This window comes from Labeo rohita, chromosome 2 (genome assembly GCF_022985175.1).
Source record: "Labeo rohita strain BAU-BD-2019 chromosome 2, IGBB_LRoh.1.0, whole genome shotgun sequence".
Classification (NCBI taxonomy): domain Eukaryota; kingdom Metazoa; phylum Chordata; class Actinopteri; order Cypriniformes; family Cyprinidae; genus Labeo; species Labeo rohita.
In genome coordinates, this window is record NC_066870.1 from 8,913,596 (window position 1) to 8,936,261 (window position 22,666).

The 22,666-nt window shown below is 34.8% G+C and overlaps 1 protein-coding gene across 6 annotated transcripts in view; it reads right to left on the reverse strand.

Annotated features, from left to right (window-relative positions):
- The window catches only part of mib1 (MIB E3 ubiquitin protein ligase 1), a 72,204-nt gene that overhangs the window by 35,509 nt on the left and 14,029 nt on the right, over positions 1 to 22,666 (reverse strand). For all 6 annotated transcript variants that reach the window (XM_051136119.1, XM_051136102.1, XM_051136091.1 and 3 more), the window contains exons 7-12: positions 22,464 to 22,647; positions 20,494 to 20,638; positions 15,739 to 15,872; positions 12,749 to 12,856; positions 9,938 to 10,135; positions 8,002 to 8,153 (exon numbers count right to left, since the gene is read on the reverse strand). In XM_051136119.1, coding sequence (XP_050992076.1) covers positions 8,002 to 8,153; positions 9,938 to 10,135; positions 12,749 to 12,856; positions 15,739 to 15,872; positions 20,494 to 20,638; positions 22,464 to 22,647 — 921 coding nt within the window. The remainder of the gene's footprint in view (positions 1 to 8,001; positions 8,154 to 9,937; positions 10,136 to 12,748; positions 12,857 to 15,738; positions 15,873 to 20,493; positions 20,639 to 22,463; positions 22,648 to 22,666) is intronic.

Genomic DNA, 22,666 nt, shown 5'->3' on the forward strand with positions numbered 1-22,666 from the left:
CACTCCCGTCTGTCCTCTGTAGGGCTGTGCTCTTTCCATTTTTGTGCACCGCTTGCTGTATGGTTCGCTCCTGTCAGTCGTGTGGCTGTGTTCCCTCTTTCTCGCCCTCAACCCCAGACTGAGTGACACCCACAGCAGATGCTGACATTATCAAATGTTCAGCTGCTGTCCCTGGCTTTTGCCCTCTTATGGCCAGTGTATTTGGGGGCCGAACTTTGTCCAGAATGCCGCAAGCAAGTGTCTGTTTAACGCAGGGAGGGGGATCTGTGGTGTAAATAGCACTTTACTGACCCCTCTTTAATGAGCGCCATATTGAGCTGCAATGACCCCTTGCTCACACTATCAGCTGGCCACCTGCTATGGAGCTAAAGAGGCTTTTTGGTTGCCTCTAAGCTGATGGACAGCCAACTGCGTCTTACAAAACAACACGCGCTCTGTGTGCGTCACAGAATTGTTTTGTGGAGTCGGACTGTGACTGACATGTAGTACAAATATATTTGTTAGTCGTTTCAACATTACCACATGAGCAGTCTCGGAGGAGCTCCCACCACACGCCCTTATTGGATTAAGTGGGCAAATTAACCTTACAATTTAGTATGACTGAATCGTTTCAAAATTTAGAAAGTGACAACTACAAACAGCAGCACATGCTGACATCTTGATCGCCCAAGCGACACCCTGCCCTCGGCAGGCTTAATCTATCAGCTGCTGTAATTGCTACAAGACTTGCGGACACTTGACTCGAGTGCACCACGATGGATTATTATCTTTTCCGCAGAGTACATTTCTCCTTCTTAACAAAGAGAAAGAAAACGGTGAAACGGTGGTAAAGAATGTGAAATCTGAAATGAGTCCATGCGACATTTCCTGTCATGTTTCACAGTTTAACTGCTTAAACAGGGTCACAAATGTCATAATTTTTTTTTTTAAATCAGTCTCATTAACAGCAAACCACAATGCTTTGCTAAAGCTGGTAAAATGGAACCAAATCACCTCTTCAATGGATTTGGTCCCCTTCAACCAGCTGTAGCTATGCTTTGATGACACCATGAATGAATGTCTTTTTTAATCTTGCTCTTTTGCTTCCACAGGAACTGAGATTATATGTTTTGTTAATTTCAGAATGACAAAGTTTCTTTAAATAAATATTATTACAAAGTGTGCCTTTTCTACAAGCTGATTTTTTTTTGGTAGTAAAAAGTGAGATAAAATAAAAATACATCAGTCACCTTTAGAAAGCAGGCGAGGATACAAAAAGTTCTGAGAAGAAGGTAACGTTACGCAATGAAGTTGGGCTGAGACAGATGACTGACATCCACTTAACTGAATATCTAAGTACACATGGAAACAGAGAGCAAAAGAAAGTCGAGGGAGAGAGGAGGAGAGTAGTTGCAGCACAAGCTCACTGCGACACATGCGGGAACGGTAGCCTGCGTGCCTCTCCGTAACCCTTCTCTGCCTGCAGACGGGGAGTGGAGATGAAAGCCAGATGCTTCTAAGTGTGGGGGGGTTGTACACACAAATCATACACAGAGAGAGTCCACCAATTATGGCCCCCTGGCACACTGACGCAGCGCAGGCATGCGGTGTGAACCTCCCTCTCCTCTGCATCAGAGCAGCATCCTTCCTTCAGTCACATGGATCGCAACGCTGCATCATAATTTCACCCATAATTACGCTGATCTGCCACCGTGTCATGCTGAACCTGTGCTGCACCTCCATTCATATCATGTATTGGTTTATACACATGCAAATGACATCACATCCATGAGCTTTTTTCTTTTCACAAGTTTTTCAGTTAAAATGTATATAGAGTATTTTAACTGCTGTAATTGGTCACTATATTTTTTAACAGTTTTTAAAAACCTTTTTTATGTCAATGACAAATAAGTGTACACAATATAAACGGGTGAATAAAATAATTAGTTAAGATGTAGAAATGTTCTAAGAAATAAGAATTCTAAAAAAGAATTCTTAGAAATGTTCATGTTGGTTTAATGTTTTTTTTAAAACCGTTCAATAATAGGCTGAACTTAATTGTTAAATTTTATAAACACTCAAAAAAAAACAAAAAAAAAAAAAAAAAAACATTGTTGCATAACCAAACAACATTTTGCTTACAACTTAAATACGAATGAGTACTTTTTTTTTTTTAAACAAATATCATGAATGATTAATTTATATTAAGTTCAAATCACATTTTATAAGTGACCTTGCTATGTCCAAGTCATGTCTGCAATGGTCCTCTCTACTATTTTTAATTTGCATGTCTTACTTTTTCTTACATGTTGTGACCAACATGCAGAAATATATGAAAAAAAAAAAACAGTATGAAAGCAGTTAATTTTTGCACCTAATAAATAATGAAGCCTTAAACTATAGTTTTTCCTGTGATCAGCTAAGAACTAAAAAGTAGCGAAATATAACCCAAATAATAATAATTATTCTATTTCTACAGAACAACAGTAAAACTCATATTTATGGCTTAATTAATTTTTATTTTGGTGGAAAAATACAGGAAGACCTTAAAGCTTCTCTCAACATTTATAAAAGGTTGTCATTAAAAATGAGATGGTTGCAAGATATTGCATTTTTAAATGCATTTTATAAGTGACCTAAACTCATAGCAATTGCAGAAATTGAAACATGCAGTGTATTTAGAGCCCTATGATTTCCGCGATGTGGAAAACACGGACTGAATTGCAGAATCCAGTTATAAAAATAGAATTTACTGTATTTTGGTTGAATAAAACAAAAGTAGGTGAGTACAATTAAACCATAATGCGATATAGACTAATGTCTGTGAATATTACGTCGCAAAACGATACTACTGCATGTTCTGCGCATCTCTGTGTGAATGAATGCACAGAACATGAATTACTGTACAATAATGTTTAAAAAAAATACATTACATTGTTGTTAAATTGTGTATGTTTCATGATTTTAATTAATTAGACATGCTTTTGGATTAATAAAATGTAATTTAATTATTAAAACAAGTCCAGAGAAATTAAAATGGAAAAAAACGAATTTGGGAAAAAATAAAATGGATTTTATAGGGCCCTATGTTTTAGACTATAAACGGCAGCCTCAATACAAAGTTATTAATTATTAAAAAATAAATAAATAAATAAATAAATAAAAAACTGACTAATGATTGAATAACTAGCAGCTGTCTTATCCTTAACATCTCAGCCAGGGTCAAAATGTGTCAAACAACAAATAAAAATCAGTATTGGTGAGTATTCATTATTCATTTTGGACTGGCTGGGATGCTAAGGGTATCCCCCACACAGCTGCTAAACTGTGCCAGTACATTATGCAGTGCCTTCAGAATGCAATGCAAAAAACAAAATATATTTGCAAACGTAGCATTTTGAAGTATGCTTAGAAATTAAGGTCATTTCAAAATGTTAATTTTTCATGCAATTCCGCCACCCCTCGCATAGGTCATACTTCTACGGAAAACTGTATAAATATGAAGAAAAAAAAAAAAAAAAAAAAAAAAAAAAAAAAAAACATTTCTGAATCTTCAAATTATGCTTTGCTTGTATTATGACAACAGGATCAAAACATCATCCTGCCATTTTTGACTTTTGACTAATGTATTTTAAATAAATTAATATTTATAGAGAATGTCATTGACACAAAAACTGCATGTCTAATGATTATACAAGCGTTACAAAAGTATTCCAATATTAAACGATTAGTTCACTTCCAGAACAAAAATTTACAGGTAATGTAATCACCCTCTTGTCATCCAAGATGTTCATGTCTTTCTTAATTTAGTCAAAGAATTTTTGCTTTTTGAGGAAAACATTTAAAAAAAAAAAAAAAAAAAAAAAAAAAAAAAAAAACAATTACACTTTATATACTTTTTAACCTCAAACGCTTGTCTTGCCTAGCTCTGTGTAAACTCTGTGTATTCCGGTTCATGACAGTTAGGGTATGTCGAAAACTCCCATCTCCCTACATCGCTGTTTTACCTTTTTTTTTGTAAAGGGCGTTTGACCTCCTTTGCATGTTCACTTTGTAAACACTGGGTCAACTGTTCGACATACATAACTGTCATAAAAAGGAATACACAGTTTACGGAAAGCTAGACAGCTAGACAAGACAAATGAGGTTAAAAAGTATATAAATTGTACATTCTTTTTAGAAAATACCAGATTGTTGTTTCGCTAGATAAGACCCTTCTTCCTCAGCTAGGATCGTTTAGAGCTCTTTGAAGCTGCGTTTAAACTGCATTTTTGAAGTTCAAACTTGGGGGCACCACAGAAGTCCATTATATAGAGAGAAATCCTGAAATGCTTTCCTCAGAAAACTATTTCTTTACAACTGAAGAAAGAAAGACAAACATCTTGGAGGGGGTAAGTATATTATCTGTAAATTTTTGTTCTGGAAGTGAACTACTCCTTTAATGTTTTACTTAAAAATGCAGTCACACTGAAATTCCACTGAAAATTTTTTTTTATTTTGTTAACCACCATAAATTCAAAAGACCAACTAACCAATGGCCCAGGTTACTTTCTATGAATAAATCTTCTGAGTGGCTTAAAATTAAGCAGAAACGCGGTAATTTACCTGACAATACAGCAGAGCCACAAAAAAGACCGTAATAATCTGTGCTGATCATTTGCTTTCATATTCAACGGTTTCTCTATAAAGATAAAACACCCCATTGACCAATCATTTTCATTACTGCTAAACTCTGTTCCTATTAAGACCATTTCCACTACCAGCATTGGATGTGAGTGCTGGCTAAGGCCTGAACTAGGCAGCTTTAGAGCAGCACACAGCAGTGCATCTGAGGGTGAGAGTCCATGTGGCGGTTAACAAACAGGTTGGCCCATTTGTACAGTAGTAATAGGGGCTGTGCAGAAACTGCCTCTGCAGGGCCTGTTTGTGGACTGTGTTATGAGTCATGGGCTATTAATCGTACTGTTTACAGTGCTGGAGCACAACTGCCTTCCAGCAGCCATCCAGAGAGCCACTGAGAGGAACCAGTCCTGCTCTCAGCCTGGGACTGTCATAAACACATAGGAAGGAAAAAAAAAAATATATGAACAACTTCAACATACCCAGGGTGCAAATTTGCAATGTATAGATAAACATGGGGAGTACTCAATAAAATCTTAAAACTAAATAAAAAGAAAAGGCCAGAATGCAGAGGTCTTTTAAAGCTGAACATCTTTCAAAAAGCTGTAAAGAACATTCAAAAGTGCATATGCATACCAAGGATGTTTTTCTGACAGTCCAACAGGTTTGTTTGAATTGTCTTGCTGTTTAAAATTCCTGTGTAAGGTTACAACTGTACTAACAAACACCAGTTGAGAGACACATCAGTGTGTTAATGACTTTAGGAAACATGCAACAATGAAAAGCAAAACTAAGCTGGTTAAAATGGTGCAAGTGAAGTTAGGCTACTACCTACTGGTTTTTAAGTCAAAAAAAGTAAGACTGATTGCCACTTGGTTAACTGCTAGTAATCAAACACATTCTTAATACACAAACACAGTGACTGTTTACACAACTGACCCCTGAGATGTGTGGCATGTAGATTCAACAGGAAATTAAATAGTTTAAACCACAGCACTTAGCATAAAGTTCCACTAGACTAGCCAACAAAGTTGGTAAAAAAAAATAGCCATCAACACAACACACAAGCTTAGCCCAACCCTTCAGACCTTGCAAATGCATACTCTAAGTCTACACAACAGAACTGGACTAAAAGGCTTCAGAACAAGAAAAAAAGTGCTGCACAGGGAAGACTGCAGCGGTGGGGGCTCATGCGAGAAATACAAGTAAATGGTGAGCTGAAGGAGAGCTATATATCTCTAGGACTTTCTGATGGTGAAGGGACAGGTTCTGCTCCCAAGCAAGGCTCTACAGTACAAGCGAGCCATAAATAATATCCCAGGGCAGTTCTTCATCCACATAGTCAATAAAAAGGATTCCCATGTTGCCACTGAGGGACTGAAGCCACAGATTGATCATTTCACTGAGGGATTTGTTACTAAACTGTATACAGCAATTTTCTATGGAACAAAGGTGCAACGATAATAAAATCAATTTCCATTTTATTCGCAGTGAATAAATAAATAGGCATAGTTACAGTTAACATATTAATGAATGAAATAATTAAATGTTTAAAGCAGGTATAAGGCAGTAATACAATTTGATATTATTAGTCTTGAATTGGCGCGTTAACGCAGGTGATTCATTTTTCCTTTTTTTTTTCCTCTTTTTTTTCCTCGGCACGGAGTGTGTTTATTTAGTCGCAGAACATCTTTACAACCACGTCAAATGGGGGAATTTTTTCAAGTGCTGCTCACTGCAGAGTCGAATGGCCTCCAGCTCCTCCTCTCTGGATGTCCAGCTCCACCTCTGTGTGAACTAATGGGTGGAGTTATGTTTAGGATAGGGTAAGGGGTAGGGTTAGGGTGTGGTTAGGTGTCTATTTCCACCCATTACCTCCAGCGAGTGGGAGCTAGAGCTCCAGCTCCTCCCATCTGGCTCTGCAGCGAGCACCCTCTCAATTTTTTACCTACTTGCTCAGACAGGTAAACGATGGGTTTATGTGAAGATCATTTTAAATTCACTTTAATTAGCAGTTATTTTTCAAAGTTTAATAAATGTTAAAATTGATAGCTCTTAATTATACTGTAATGTTAAATGTCTATAGTCAATGGTTAAATATTATGAAAAAAAGAACAATTACCTAGAAACATCAGTAATATTGGTATCAGTGATAATCACCTTCAGTTAATGCTGTCAAACGATTATTCGCGATTAATCACATCCAAAATAACAGTTTATGCTTACATATTATATGCGTGTGCACTGTTTATATTTATTATGTATATATAAATACACACACATACATGTATATATTAAAAAAAAATTATATTATTATATATAAATTTAAATATTTTATATTTAAATCTAACATTTTTCCATAATATATACATATATGTGAGTACTTATATACACATAATAAATATACACAATACACAAACATGTAATATGTAAACAAACTCTTATTTTGGATGCGATTAATCACGATTAATTGTTTGACAGCCCTGCCTTCAGTCAATTTTTTTTTTAACAAATAATAAAATATACTCTTTCTTAATGTGAAAACTACAATAAAAATAAATAAATACATAAAAACTTCAACATTAGGTGTGACTAATCGCGATTAATTTTCAGAAAAAAATGTGTAATTAGTTAATTTTATTAATCTACTGTTAGCACTAGATATTATATTTATTCATGCACTCTTTTAATATAAAATACTGTGCTTTTGTGCTACTTTTTATAAGGTCTACATTATAAGCTAGATGCTTCACCACAAAAGAAGCAACTGAAATGCTTAAATTTATACAAAAACTGTGGCAAGTTCTCTAAGATACTTGCAACTGTTTAAACTAATCTAAAACTGTTGTGGGAGATGATCATACACAAACCTCATTGGATTATTTGCAAAATGAATGTTTAGAAATCTAAATGTTATACTAGAAGCTCAACAAGTTTGAAATATATATTGTGGCTATATATAACCCTCAAGGAAAACCGCTGATCTGATCCAGGACGTGACAAGCATGAGGAAAGTTTAAAAACAACCATGAGGCATAACTTCACTGCTAGCTCTCGCCATTTAGGCTGCAGCAAGAGAAATGTGTGTTAGAGAGCAGGAGGCTGACAGTTGAGTCTTAAAGTCAGTTCAATCTGCAATGAATCCTCTACAGCTACTAGCAGAGGAAAACTGAACACAGGGATGCAATCAAAATGTCTACTGTATGTTAAGTTTCCATGTAAGTGGGCATCACCACTCACGAAGCAACAATGGAACATCTGCTGTAGATTTTAACTTCAGGAACCTCATTTGCCTCTAATACAAGCTGAAACCATTCTACAAATTCAGAGACGCACAATTCTAATTAATCACAAGCCCAAATTCAACCCAAATTATGACAACCAAATTGAATGCAGCCATACCTGGGGTTCCCTCGCAGAGCTGCATGGTGAAGCGCGTTGAAGCCGTTATTGTTTGTAATTGTAACATCTGCACCTGCTTCCAGGAGCACAGAGAGCATGTCATCCCTCTTCTTGCTGATGGCATCATGCAGAGGTGTGTCTCCCTCCGAGTCCTGCAGGGGGCAGCATTAAGTTACACACTCTTCAGCATGTGCTGCTTAGACAATAAATGCAACGCAGCTTTATATAAGTCTGTTCACAGACGCGAATAAAAGAACATTTTGAGTTTCACTTTACTGAGGGGTGTGATGTGACTTGATGTACTGTTACCACACAGCAGGCAGAAATATGCTAAAATATACAAACGCTTAATAGGAATAATAATAAATGCTGGCATTCAATGGCAATGTTTCATGTGATGACATTTGTTTTTGAAGAGCAGCCAACCAATCTGTGCTGATTCATGGCAAAACTGCAGTAGATTGTTCACTGCCGAATAGAAGAGAAAATCTCTAAAGTGCCGCAGGGCGTCAATCACCTAGGAAAACACCATGCCTTCATTATCTATTTATCTAGTCCGCAATATAAACAGCATATTAATCAAATAATTCTTTCTAAACTGGGCTAACAGCATATGAATAAATAAATAAATATATTGCCAAACTAGTATCCAAAATCTGCCAACAGTCATATCAAAAATATATACGAACAATTGTGTTTCAGATATTTGTGAGCAACTTAAATTTAGTGCTGTGCAATGATTAATTGTGATTAATAACATCCAAAATAAAAGTTTTTGTTTACAAAATATTTAAGTGTGTACTGTGTATATTTATTATGTATATACAAATATATACATGCATGGATATATATAAAAAAAAAAATGTTGTTTATATATTAAATATATTTATATAGAAGATTAATTCTATAAATAAAAGTATATACACATGTAAATATTTTTAAAACATACTGTATGCGTGTGTATTTATATAGACATAAATATATACAGTGCACAAAGATTATGTAAACAAAAACTTTTATTTTGTCCTTGCACAGCACTACTTGAAAGTGTGATTGTGTATAATAATGCTGAATAGTTGAACTAAACTCAGTTAACTGTTTATTTTCTATATTTGTTCTTTGATATTTGTTAAATATAAATATTGTTAAAAACAAATATTTTCTGGGAAATATTTTGATAACTTCGTTTCTTTTTTTTTTTTATTTTAATCAAAAATGCAAATACAGTAGTACAGTTTAAAATGACTATTTTCTATTTGAATACTTTTTAATGATGTAATTAATCCCTTTTATGGCAAAACTAAATTTTTAGCAATCATTACTCCTCAAGAAATTATACTAATATGTTGACTTCATGATCAAATATTTATCATTATCATCGATGTTGAGAACAGTTTTTGCTGCTTAATATTCTTGTAGAAACCATGTTAGAAAATAAAAATCCTGGAAAAAATGTAGTATGGTTACCACAAAAATATTATGCAGCAGAATTTTTTTTGTTTTTGTTTTCAACATTGATAATAAGAACTACTAATAATATCTGAGCACCAAAAATAAAAACTGGTAATAACTAAGAACCAAATCAGCACTGAAGCACTCCAGTGACACTGAAGACTGGAGTAATGGCTGAACTTTGCCATCACAGGAATAAATAACATTTTAAAATAAATTAAAATAGAAAAGTTCTTTTACACTGTAATGATATTTCACAATATTATTTTTTTTACTGTATTGATTTTTTTTTATTAGATCAAATAATTGCAGCCTTGAGGAGGATAAGAGAATTAGATAATAAGAACTACAAGAAACTACTAACTATCAGCTTTAGCTCAGACTGTGTGTGACCCAAAGTGTCAATAAATAAAAAAAACAAAACAAGGTAGAGAGTTTTCATTATAAACTAAAAGGATAGAAACACTTAAGACAGATAGTTCACCTGCAGACTGGGGTGGCAGCCAAAGTCAAGCAAAGTCTTCACCACCTGTAGGTGGCCCTTGTTGACAGCAATGTGCAGAGGCGTCTGTTTGCGTTTGTTTCTAGCATTCAGGTCAGCCCCACCTCGATGCAGCACCTCAATGACAGAACCTTCGTCCCCGAAGGCTGCGTGATGGACAGCTCGGTCTCCATCCTTATCCTGAAAGAGTTGCACGTCAATCACTGTCAGCATCCTCATTTAAACACATCACAGTTTGATTCCAGTGTCTGACTGTAAAGCTTTATAACTATAACTGGCCTAGAAAAATAAAATGCTGAGGAATGTTATGGACACAGTCATTACTAAGGCAACTGCCTCATAACGATGCAAATCTTCTGGTTAATTAATCAGAGGTTAAAAGTGATTCACAGCCATAAATCAGACTTTGCCTAATAATCTATTACTTCCTCCGACTGACAGTAGCAAGAATTCCAGTCTGCTTTTCTCCAGTGGACCACAATATTTCATCAAGGATTCCAATATGTGAAACTAACAGAAAAACAAACGTCCTTTAAATCGTAAGACATCCTACAAGGAAGATTTCTTCACATGCAACCTGTAAAAGGTAAAATCAGTTTTATTACTGTTAACTAAATCTAAAATTAAAAATAACTCAAAAAAAATATTTTACTCAAAGGGGTCATTGGATGCCCATTTTCCACAAGTTGATATGATTCTTTAGGGTCTTAATGAAAAGTCTATAATATACTTTGGTTAAAAATTCTCAATAGTTTTGTAAAACAACACCCTTTTTACCTCGTCAAAATAAGCTCTGCAAAAACCATCCTATTCTGAGGGATTGTTCCTTTAAATGCAAATAGCTCTGCTAGCTCCGCCCCTCTCTTCTCTCTGTGGAGTGAAGAGCTGCTCTGAGAGTCTGTTTACTTTAGCCGCATTGAACACGTTTAGCCACGAAACTTGCTAACTAGCACGTTATTAGGAAAGTCGATTGCAAAGATTCATAAATAAAACCCTTATACTCACTTCTGCTGTAGGAGAAGCCGAATCACTTATATAGAAGCATTTATATAGATCGGGAGGCGCGTTTCCTTCACAAACAAATGCAATCCACTGCATCCTCAGCAGCTCAGATGTCGGGAGTAAATGACGACCACTATGTTCATTATTACATCCAGCAACACAACACCTCAATCACTCAATCAGAGATATTCTTGTCTAACTTATATCTCAGCTCCGGCATCGAAACAATGGAGGTCGGACTGTTACAGCTGATGTATCTGAGGTAAGATGCTCATGTCAATCATCGTGGGAGCGGCCTCTGTCTGTGCCTTTCCTAGCATCTTTGATTATCTAAAATTTGTATTTTTTAAATAAAGTTTTTTAACATTTGGCCATATAAAAAAATGCCATTACACAGGTGACTACTTTATTACCTTCCTGGTACTCTGTGATTTTAACCATTAACCATTACTAACAGACAAACAAAGCGGGACACAAGTGATTTGTGGAAGTCTGCAATCAAAGCTAACATCATTCACAAAAGCATGTATGATCCCTTCCACAGCATCAAGCTCTTTCCTGCCCCTGGAACATCACCAGACACCGGGACATAAATATTCGTGCTTGATTGTGAGTGGAGAACGGTTCACGTGGCTGGAATAACAATGCCAGCTTTTCCAGCATCCTGGGGTTTTTTTTCTTTCACTTTGCACATAAGCAAACAGTAGACGTGCTGGCTGCATGCCAACATTAGCTTATCCTCAGAATACTGGAAATCATGGGGTTCAGATATCGTTATCTCAATATGCCTCTGAAGTACCTTAAGCCTTCTCCTTACAAACTTAGAATTATTTCACTTTCCTATTACAGCAGTGTGAATCTAAAAACTTTCATTAAAATTTTATTAGTCCAAGTTACTTGGAAGATCACAAAAAGCTCCTCTCCTTAACCTATATCTCTCTCTCTAGATTTTTTTTCCTCTTTGTACTATGCTGGGACATTATGCTATACTGTCACAACAGTATTTTATTATTATTATGTGCATTTTATTAAATTATTACCATTCTACTTATTTATATCAAAATGTGGAAAAAAAGAGATCAAAGTTTCCAAGTTTCTCTTTTGCTGACATCCAACACAGTTTTCAAAAAAATCTGTTAATTATTATTATTATTATTATTATTATTATTATTATTATTATTATTATTATTATTATTATTTTATTCACGATTAATTACATCCAAAATGTAAATTGTTTATTTATTTTTTCCAGCTCATATTTTCAGCCGTTTTTCTGTTTTGGTTGAAAACCGAAAATGACATTTTCGGTTTTGCAAATCGCTAGTAAAAAATATATATAGTATTTAATAACAATAGTCATTTTATTTTTTAATGTCTTTGCTTTCAAGCATTTAAAAAAAAAAAAAAAAAAAAAATAGAGGTGAAAGCTTCTCCTTAGTTGACAACTCAATCATTTTCAAAAAATGGATGCAAAGGATCTACATAAATCACACAAATTACATATTTTGAATTAATTATGGTAATTTTCACCCCATGACAAGTTTGCATCCCTGATTGTTTTGCGTTAAAAATACATAAGGAAACATTTCGTCTCCATGAGGTCTCCTTACGACAGAGGCTTCTGCTTGAGGTGTTTAATCTACAGGAAACAACATCTAAGTGGCTTAAGGTCAGCAGTCAATCCACAGCATATTATGGTTTGCTCTGTTCCAAACGCAATAAACTTTAGTAGGGGGAAAAAAACTGCCAAAAGTGACAAGAGGTGGTTCAGGAGCAGGATACAAGACATACCTCAGCCTCCAGGTCCACATTATGTTTCAGCAGCAGTTTGAGGACGTCCACATGGCCATTTTGGCTGGCTGCCTGCATGGCAGTGTGTCCTGCACACTGCCCATTCACCTGGAAACAAAAAGACACGGATGATCACATCATGCAATTTGCTTCTCTGATTTCATGTTTATGTCATTCTATAAAATGTGTTTGTGTGCATATGCATGAGCGTACACACAAGTGTCTATTTGTGATCTGCAGCATTGCGGTAAGTTAAATCAGTGTGCAAAGGCATGAATATTAATGCTGGAGCCCCTGGTGTATTTGCAGGACATGTCTTGTCCTGCCGAGCATATAATTTGGCCAGTCACCCTAGCCAATCTGACTTCTCTTCCTCCCTCTCTGTGCTACAACCAATTACTTCAGTGAGGGGCAGCAGGGCACAGAGCCAGTCCTGGCACCAACACAAACCAAAAAGGTGGGGGGAAAGAAGACTCAAACTGATCAAATATATTGAGATAATATCTTTATCAGGTAAAGTGACAAGTGAATCCAATGAAAATCCAGGCATTATATACTTGTACATTATCAGTCAAACGTTTTTAGATAAAGATTTTTAATGTTATTTTTTTTCTTCTGCTCACCAAGCCAGTATTTATTTGATCCAAAATATAGCATATAGCAAAAGCAGCAATACTGTGAAATATTGTTACCATTTAAAATAACAGCTTTCTATTTGAATATATTTTAAAATGTCATTTATTTCTGTGATCAAAACTACATTCAGCATCATTACTCCAGTCTTCAGCATCACACGATCCTTCCAAAATTATGCTTATATGCCGTTTCGCTGTTCAAGAAACGTATTATTATTAATATTTAAAACTGTTGAGTAATTTTATTTTATTTATTTATTTTTTTTTTTTTCAGAATTTCTTGCTGAATAGAAAGATACAAAGATCAGCATTTATCTGAAATAAAAAAGCTTTTGTAACATTATACACTTTTTAAAGGTTTGGAGTCAGTATAAATAAATTATATTAAGAAATTATAGAAATTAACACTTTTTTAGCAAGGATGCTTTCAACTGATCAAAAGTGATGATAAAGACATTTATAATGTTACAAAAGATTTATATTTTAGATAAATGCTGTTCTTCTGAACTTTCTTTTCATCAAAGAAACCTGAAAAAAATTCTACTCTGCTGTTCAACATAATACTATGAATAAGTGTTTTTCACTTCAAAATATTCAAATCAAAATATTTGAATGATTTCTGAAAGATCATGCAAATGGAGTAATGATGCTAAAAATCCAGCTGTAATCAGACAAATAAATTATAATATCTGTAAATAAAATATATACAAACAGAAAACTGTCAATTTAAATAGTAAAAATATTTCAAAATTTCAAAAGTTTTTGCTGTACTTCTAGAACTGTAACAGCTAGCGTTGCACTTTGGTTGAATGTGAAAGAAAAAAAAAAACAAAAAAAAAAAAACTCCCTTTCGCACACTGGCAGTGCATCCTATCGCCCTAATAAAGAAACTGGCCCGGGTTATATAAAATTATATAATATTATTTGACATAATAATATTTGACAAAGTTACAAAAATAAAGGTTATGTAAAAACAAACAAACAAACAAACAAACAAGCAAGCAAAAAACACAATTTTCCAAATCCCCGACATTTCCAGGTCTTCCATGACCGTGGGAATAATGCTAATACCAGAGTTTTAAGGATCATTGCTGTCACATGTTCATTGTACACTGCATTCCAGTGTCTAGTCTCTCCATTCCAAACAAAACTCAGATCAACTTCCTTGTCATTTCCTTTTAATCAACATGCTGTGCAATCTTTGGCGTAGTCGAACAGTTTCCCATTGTTATTGTGGTAAGACTATCAAGAGCTTTGAGATCCAGTGAAGCTTTTCAACCCCTCTAAAAACAGACTGTAATAAAACAGCAGTATTAGCAGTATGTACAGATAGATAATATGTACAGATAGCCTTTGAGTAAAACTGTTTAATTGTTTTTAGTCTCATTTAAAATAGGGCTGACAAACAATTGATCGCGATTAATCGCATACAAAATAAAAGTTTGAGTTTGCCTAATACGTGTATGTGTGTACTGTGTGTAATTATTATGTATACATAAATACAAGCACATTCATGTATGCATTTAAGATATATTTACAAGTATATGTATTTATTATAATTATCAAATTTATATAAATAAAAAATATTTTGAACATAAATTTCTCTTAAATATATACAATAGTTTGTGTGTATTTCTATATACATAATTACACACAGTACACACACACGCTAGGCAAACTCAAACTTTTCTGTAGTATGTGATTAATCGCGATTAATCGTTTGACAGCCCTAATTTAAAACAACTTATGTGCCCATGTCTTCATAGGAATGACTGTTGAATACTGTCAGCATGTTATAGACTAGACTGAGGCACTTTCATATTCCATAAACTGAGAGTTTCAAGCTCATAGGTGGTTTAAAAAAAAAAAAAAAAAAAAAAAAAGAAAAAAAAAAGAGCAAAGGAAGTCTCATACATATGAGAGCGGCCATCATTCTTTGATTGTGCGTTTGATCTGAGCTGTGAGATTCCAGTTAGAACCAAAAGGTGCAGCAGTTCAAAGTGGTCTTGCTACAAATTAGAACCAGTATGCTGCTTGATCAAAGTAATACTTGCATAAGTTTCTTCATGCTGCCTTGCACTTTCAGAAATGTAAGGACTGCTACCTATTTGATCAGAAGGAATAGGGTCTTATAACAAGGACTTTTTAACTGTGGTGAGTTTGGCTGTGTTAAATGAAGAATACCTCACTCAAATTGACAGCAAATGAACATGAGCCAAAATATTCATTTACACTGACAATTAAAAGCAAATCAATCAAATACTAAACAAATATTTTGAATTCTGTGGAAATCTGCTGAGCTTTTTGTGGGTGTGCAAATTTGGTACACAGTGTGTGTTATGACAGAAATCTTACGTCTACATCAGGTCTCTTCAGGATGTCCTCTACTTTGGCTAGGTCGCCATTGGCGGCGGCCTTCACCAGCTCTTCATTAATGTCTCCAGACTCCTGTGTCTCAAAAAGCTTCTTGAGTAGCTGAGACAGGCGCTCTGCAGGCACAGAAGGACTCTCTGTCAACACTGCTATAGTGTCACACAGAGTACACAATGACTGATGAGAAATGGATTAATGCTTTTCTGTGGTTGACTATGAGCACTACTGAAATATAGGACATTTTCTCCTTCTGGCAAATCAATTAATGCCACAACATATTGAAATTAGGGCTGCATGATGTCTCGAGATATAATTTAAATCAGAGGCAGAGCAGAGGCACTTCCCTACAAAAATCACACCAAATCTTTCTAAAACTAGAATTATATCCAAATAGAGCATTCAAGTCTTCTGGTAAAAATGTTTCATTGAAAATTCATTTTTTCCCCCAACATTGTGCACCCCTAATTGAAATGGAACAATTTAAACAGACATAAAAGTAAAATGTCATGTGCACTACCATTCTGTTCAGACACATCTACTAATTTATTACTATTACAATATGTTACATTTTATAAGTCACCAAAACTATGAAATTACACAAATGGTATTTCTGGCAATAAGTGACCAAAAATGGAAATTAAAGGAGAACTCCACTTCCAGAACAAAAATTTACAGATAACGTACTCACCCCCTTGTCATCCAAGATGTTCATGTCTTTCTTTCTTCAGTTGTAAAGAAATTTTTTTTTTGAGCAAAACATTTCAGAAATTTTCTCTATATAATTGGACTGCTATAGTGCCCCCAGTTTGAACTTCCAAAATGCAGTTTAAATGCGGCTTCAAACGATCGCAAACGTGCTTGTAAACGATCCCAGCCGAGGTAGAAGGGTCTTATCTACAAAAACTAGATAGTTTATAAATTTACTAAATAATTTATATACTTTTAAATCTTAAACGCTCGTCTTGTCTTACTCTGCCTAAACTCTGTTTTTTTTTTCCCGGTTCATGACAGTTAGGGAATGTCAAAAAACTCCCATCTCATGTTCTCCCTCAACTTCAAAAATCACCCTTTATCACTGTTTTACCTTTTTTGTTAAGGGTGTTTGATCTTTGCATGTTCACTTTGCATAGACTGGGTCGGTACTTCTTCAGTGATGTAGGATGATTTTGAAATCATTTTTGAAGTTGAGGGAGAAAATACGATTGGAGTTTTTAGACATACCTTAACTGTCTTGAGCAAGAATACACAGAATTTAGGGAGAGAAAGACAAGACAAGCGTGTGAGATTAAAAAGTATTTAAATTGTATTATTTTTATGAAAATAACAGTTCGTTTCACTAGATGCGACCCTTCTTCCTCGGCTGGGATTTGGGATCGTTTGGGATCATCTGAAGACACATTTAAACTGAAATGTGTTCCACAAAAAAAAAAAAAAAAAATTCTTTACGACTGAAGACAGACAGACATGAACATCCTGGATGACAAGGGGGTGAGTACATTATCTGTAAATCTTTGTTCTGAAAGTGGACTTCTCCTTTAAATTAAATAAAAAAAAAAAAAAAAAAAAAAAAAGTTACAGGCTTAGGATGGCCTTTGCCTAAATCACAGCTCTGCACACTCTCTGAATCAACTTAATCAGGTGCTTCCTGGGAGGCTGTTAAAATAGTACTGAAGGAAATCCCATTTATGCTGTTCCTTTGCTATCTATCCTATTCATGTATTTTACAAAGCATTTAAGCATAAGTACCAAAAAGTTTTTAAAATTAAACACTTCTGGCAGATAGTGTGTATGCAGGTTTATATGGTTTAAGAGGACATAAATGCATATAATGACACTTCCTGTGTCCCCGTAAACTAGGGGTGTAACAATTCACTCATTTTCTCAATACAATGATTACAAAACCTGACAATGCATATGCATCAATCTTGAAATATGGATTTTTGAATTGTGAATCGTTCCAGCAACCGATTTAAAACACTAAGAATTCTATTTCTATGGCGATTTCTATGGCGATTCAGTGCTTTCAGTAAATTACTACAAGCATGAATTAACGGAGACCTTGAACAGTGTTGTTCGTTTCTTCACATCTCTCCATCACGCGCTCCATTTACCGCCTGTCACAGGATTGCGCACGCTCTCACTGACGCATTTTTTGAGCAGCCAACGTTTGATCTCTCCTTAGTACTCGTGCCCAGTACTGCTAGAGTAAAGTAGTTTAGTTTTACTTTTCTGTATTATGTCAGTAATAATGAGGTAATGTCAGTCATATTATCGACATTACCTCAGCAGTAGTAACTTAATGTCTTTTTTAACTTAATGTCGCTAAACCGATTGTATGAAGGAAATGGTTAAAATAACCACAGCAAATTTTGCACAACTAAAATCTGCAGGTAATTTACTCACCCCCTTGTTATCCAAGATGTTCATGTCTTTCTTCAGTTGATAAGAAATTATGTTTCTTGAGGAAAACATTTCAGGAATTATCGTCATATAGTGGACTTCAATCGTGCCCCCAAATTTCAACTTCCAAAATGCAGTTTAAATGCAGCTTTAAAGGGCTCTAAATCACAGCCGAGGAAGAATGGTCTTATCTAGCAAAACCATTGGTCATTTTTGAAACAAATTAACAATTTATATACTTTTTAACCTCAAATGCTCATCTTGTCTTGTCTCTGGGATGGCGCATGCATAGTCTGTGTAATTCGGGTCAATATAGTTAGGGTATGTTAGGGTAGGGTATTTTTTATAAAGGACGTTTGATCTTTTTTGCATGTTCACTTTGTGAACACTGGGTCGGTACTTCTGCAGTGATGTAGAATGATTTTGAAGTAGGGGAAGAAATGAGAGAGTTTTTAAACCTACTCTAATTGCACTGACCATATTGAACCGGAAAAAGTTCACGCAGACTTAGACAAAATCAGCATTTGAGGTTAAAAAGCATATAAATTGTCAATTTGTTTCAAATGACTGATCGTTTTGCTAGATAAGACCTTTCTTCCTCAGCTGGGTTCATTTAGAGCCATTTGAAGCTGCATTTAAACTACATTTAAACTGCATTTTGGAAGTTCAAACTTGGGGGCACCATTGAACTCCACTATATGAAGATAATTCCTCAAGAAACAATTTCTTTACAACTGAAGCAAGATAGGAACTTGGATAACAAGGGGGTGAGTAAATTATCTGCAAATTTTTGTTCTGGAACTGAACTTCTTTAACAACAACAGCCTTGAAATAAGAGCACAAGGATTAGTTGTCCATCAGATGCATGAAAGTTGCGTTCATTACTATATTATCAGAATCATCACTCGCCAATAGAAAGGAAGAGTTTAAATGCTGCAGCATTTTATTTTATGAAAATTGGATAAAGAAGCTTACATCATGCAAAAGTGTGACAATATGTTATACAGTCACAGTATGCTGCACAATAGGTAACACGATAGCCTACTTTAAACCCTTTTTTAAATCTTTGCTTACATAGGCTACCCTAGAGAGAAATAAATATATAAAAATGTATTTAAAATAAATTTATTTCACGCCAAATATACTACAAATAAATTTACATATTTATGTTCTTAATAAAACACCTTGCTTTCAGTGGCCTATACTAAACTGGTATAAAGTGTGTTAAATTGGAAGAATAGTGCTGAAGTCCAACTAAAGATGATATTTGATTGTGATAAAGTGGAACTGTTTCAAGTATATTAGGTATATAATATGGCTCCTATAAAGTGGCTCCTACATTAGGAGCCACTTTACTAACACATATAAATATATATGGCTCCTACATTAGGAGCCACTTTACTAACATATATATATATATATATATATATATATATATATATATATATATATATATATATATATATATATATATACATACACATATATATATATATATATATATATATATATATATATACACACACACATATATATATATATATATATATATATATATATACACACTTTAAATATCTTTTTTTTATATTTTTATATCTTGCATTTAAAAACCTTTATTCAATGATCATACAGTCCTCAGCAATAGAGCCATTAAAACACATTTTAGGCTTAATATTAGAAAATGTGCATTGTGTACAAGTAGCACTCCAAATAAAGTTTAATTATAATTTTTATATCAGTAATTATAGCGATATATTAGAGCGATATATCAATAAATATGTTAATAGATTTCAACTATACTTAGTTTCATGTAAATGCATTTTAAATGTATTAATTTTTTACTAGAGTAAATTTCTGCATATGTTATATATCATGCCATAGCATCATTTAACTAATGGCTGCAATGTAATTTGCCCCCTGACTAAGCATATTAAAAAAATGTAGGGAAAGCATTTAAATAAGCCTGTGAATACACTTAAAGAATGCAGAATCAAACCGTTAATCGAACTGCATCGAACTTTATTGTAAAATGTTTCAAATTGAATCGTCCTGAATTTGCAAAAATCATTCTTGAATCGAATCGAAACCCTAAGAATCGTGAATCGGTTCGCTGTTCATTCAAAGATTCACAGCCCTACCATAAACCAACTGTCTTAGAACAAAAACCATGCTAAACAGTTTTATTTTTTTATTTTTTTTTTTTTTGGGGGTATGTTTAGGGTAAAGTTTAGGGTAAAGGGACAGAAAAAACAGTTGGCACAGTATAGAACATTTTGCAGTAAACCCATAAACCTACAGCAACGTGTGTGTGTGTGTGTGTATGTGTGTGTATATTACCTCCAGAAGCATTGGTAACAGCAGATCCAGCAGGAGCCACTTTAGTAACAGCAGCTGGATTGTATGTCCAGGATGTCCCGCACACCTCGACTTTGAGGTCACTGTCAGAGTAAATCTGTTGCACTCTTCCCACCTTTCCAAGGGTCTGCACGAGAAAAAAAAAAGATGGGCATATGAGTGTGTGACTGCCCTAAAACGAGTTCCCCTGCATTAAACCCATTTCCTTTCCCTCCAAGCTCTGAAACTGCTGGAACGCTAAACAAGTTTGTGTGCAAACTGCATATTACACACAGGTACAAAAGCCCCTGTGAGAGCAACATCCTAAGTACTGTGGAGGGAGAGAGAGATGTGGTGGTTGGAGGAGAAAAATCAATAAGTGTAAGGTCTGGCTTTTAAAATTGAGATTGGCTCATTTAAAAGAGAGAATACCCGAAGGCTCCTAGTCTTGGAGGACCATATCTCATCTATATTGCTCATAACTGAAGCTATTGGAATTCGGTTAAGCTTTGTCCATTGAGGACATCAAACAGAAGGAGATCCAAGAAATATAAACCAATCATACAGCCCCAATGCCACTCTAAGCATTACATCCACTGCATTAGGAGGCAGAGCTGCTTGAAACAGCCTGTAGATAAAATAAAACAACTGTGCTATTGGTACTAGGTTGCCAGTGGCTGCAAGTGAATCCTCATCAGCCTCTTAAACTCAAGCACACTGGGTCTTTATTACAAAAATGAGGTTTTAATGCATGGTTTTATTGGTCGTTTTATTTGCAGCCAAAACAGAGAAAATTTCTACATTTAGAAGGCATAAAAGTATTTTTATTTTAAAGCTCTGGAAGTCACTCCTGCATATTGAAACAACTGAAAAAGCTGTTGATTAGTCTCTAGATTTTCTTGTGCAGACTAGAGTCAGATGACTTGGTATGGGAAAAAAAGCAATTATTAGATTAGATAAATCCATTACACAGTACTATAAAATAAAATCATTTCAGAGCTCTTTCAGAGCTTAGTGTCGCAATGGTACCCATATGGGCGAAACGGCTTTATTTCTGCAACATTTTCTGATCCTGTTGCACCCTCTCTCTCTCCTTTCATTTTTCAGTCTGCTCTTTTATTACAAAATTAAATAAATTACAAATATTGATGTTGGCATAACAGCCAAAGTGTAATATTCAACTAATCTTTCACAGAAATGATGTCATGTAATCATTAAAGGGATAGTTGAGCCAAATATTAAAACTGTCATCATTTATTTAACCAGACTCCATTCCAAACCTGTATGACTTTCTTCTGCAAAGTAGTCTAAAAGGATATTTTGAAGAATGTTGTTAACCAAACAATTTTGGTTACTACTGACTTCTATTGCAATGTGGTAATATATGTGATAAAACCTTTTCATATATTGTTAGTACACATTCTAATAACTACCAACTTTGCAAATACGTAGATGTCAACTAGCAGTCATTAGGAGCATTAAGAGACTGTCTGCTTCATACATGCTAACACTTTATTTTGATGGTTCCCAGAAAATATTACCCATAGTTTCTCCCTGCACATATCCCCTATAAGTGCACTTATAACTTATACCTTTATCCTGCACTTGCTGCTTATTGCACTCCTGGCTAGCCCTAAACTGCATTTCGTTGCCTTGTACTTGTACATGTGCAATGACAATAAAGTTGAATCTAATCTAATCTAATCTAAAACATTCTACTGATTATACCCTAAAGTGACAGTCTACTAATACTCTAATGAGAATTAGTTGACACCTAGTTGCAAAGTTACATATAGTTAGTAGAATGTCTAAAGTGGACTATTAAAATGAAGTGTAACCATATACATTTCTCAAAATGAAACAAGAAACAAGTAAATCATACAGGTTTGAACGACATGAGGGTAAACAAATGATAACAGAATTTTAGTTTTTGGGTGAACTATTCATTCAAGGATGAGGGAGGTGATGCTCACTGGCAGCATAGCTTCAGCCCACTCTCCATGTCCTCTCTGGAGTAGTTTGATGCGGTCAATGTCATAGCAGATCTGAACCAAGTCTCCCACCATGAACTGAGAGCAGCCTCCCTCAGCACCAGCCGCCACCTCTCCACTACGTACAACGTTTGCTTTTGTGAGCACCGCTGGGTTAAATGTCCACCTGGAACAAACAAAAGGCT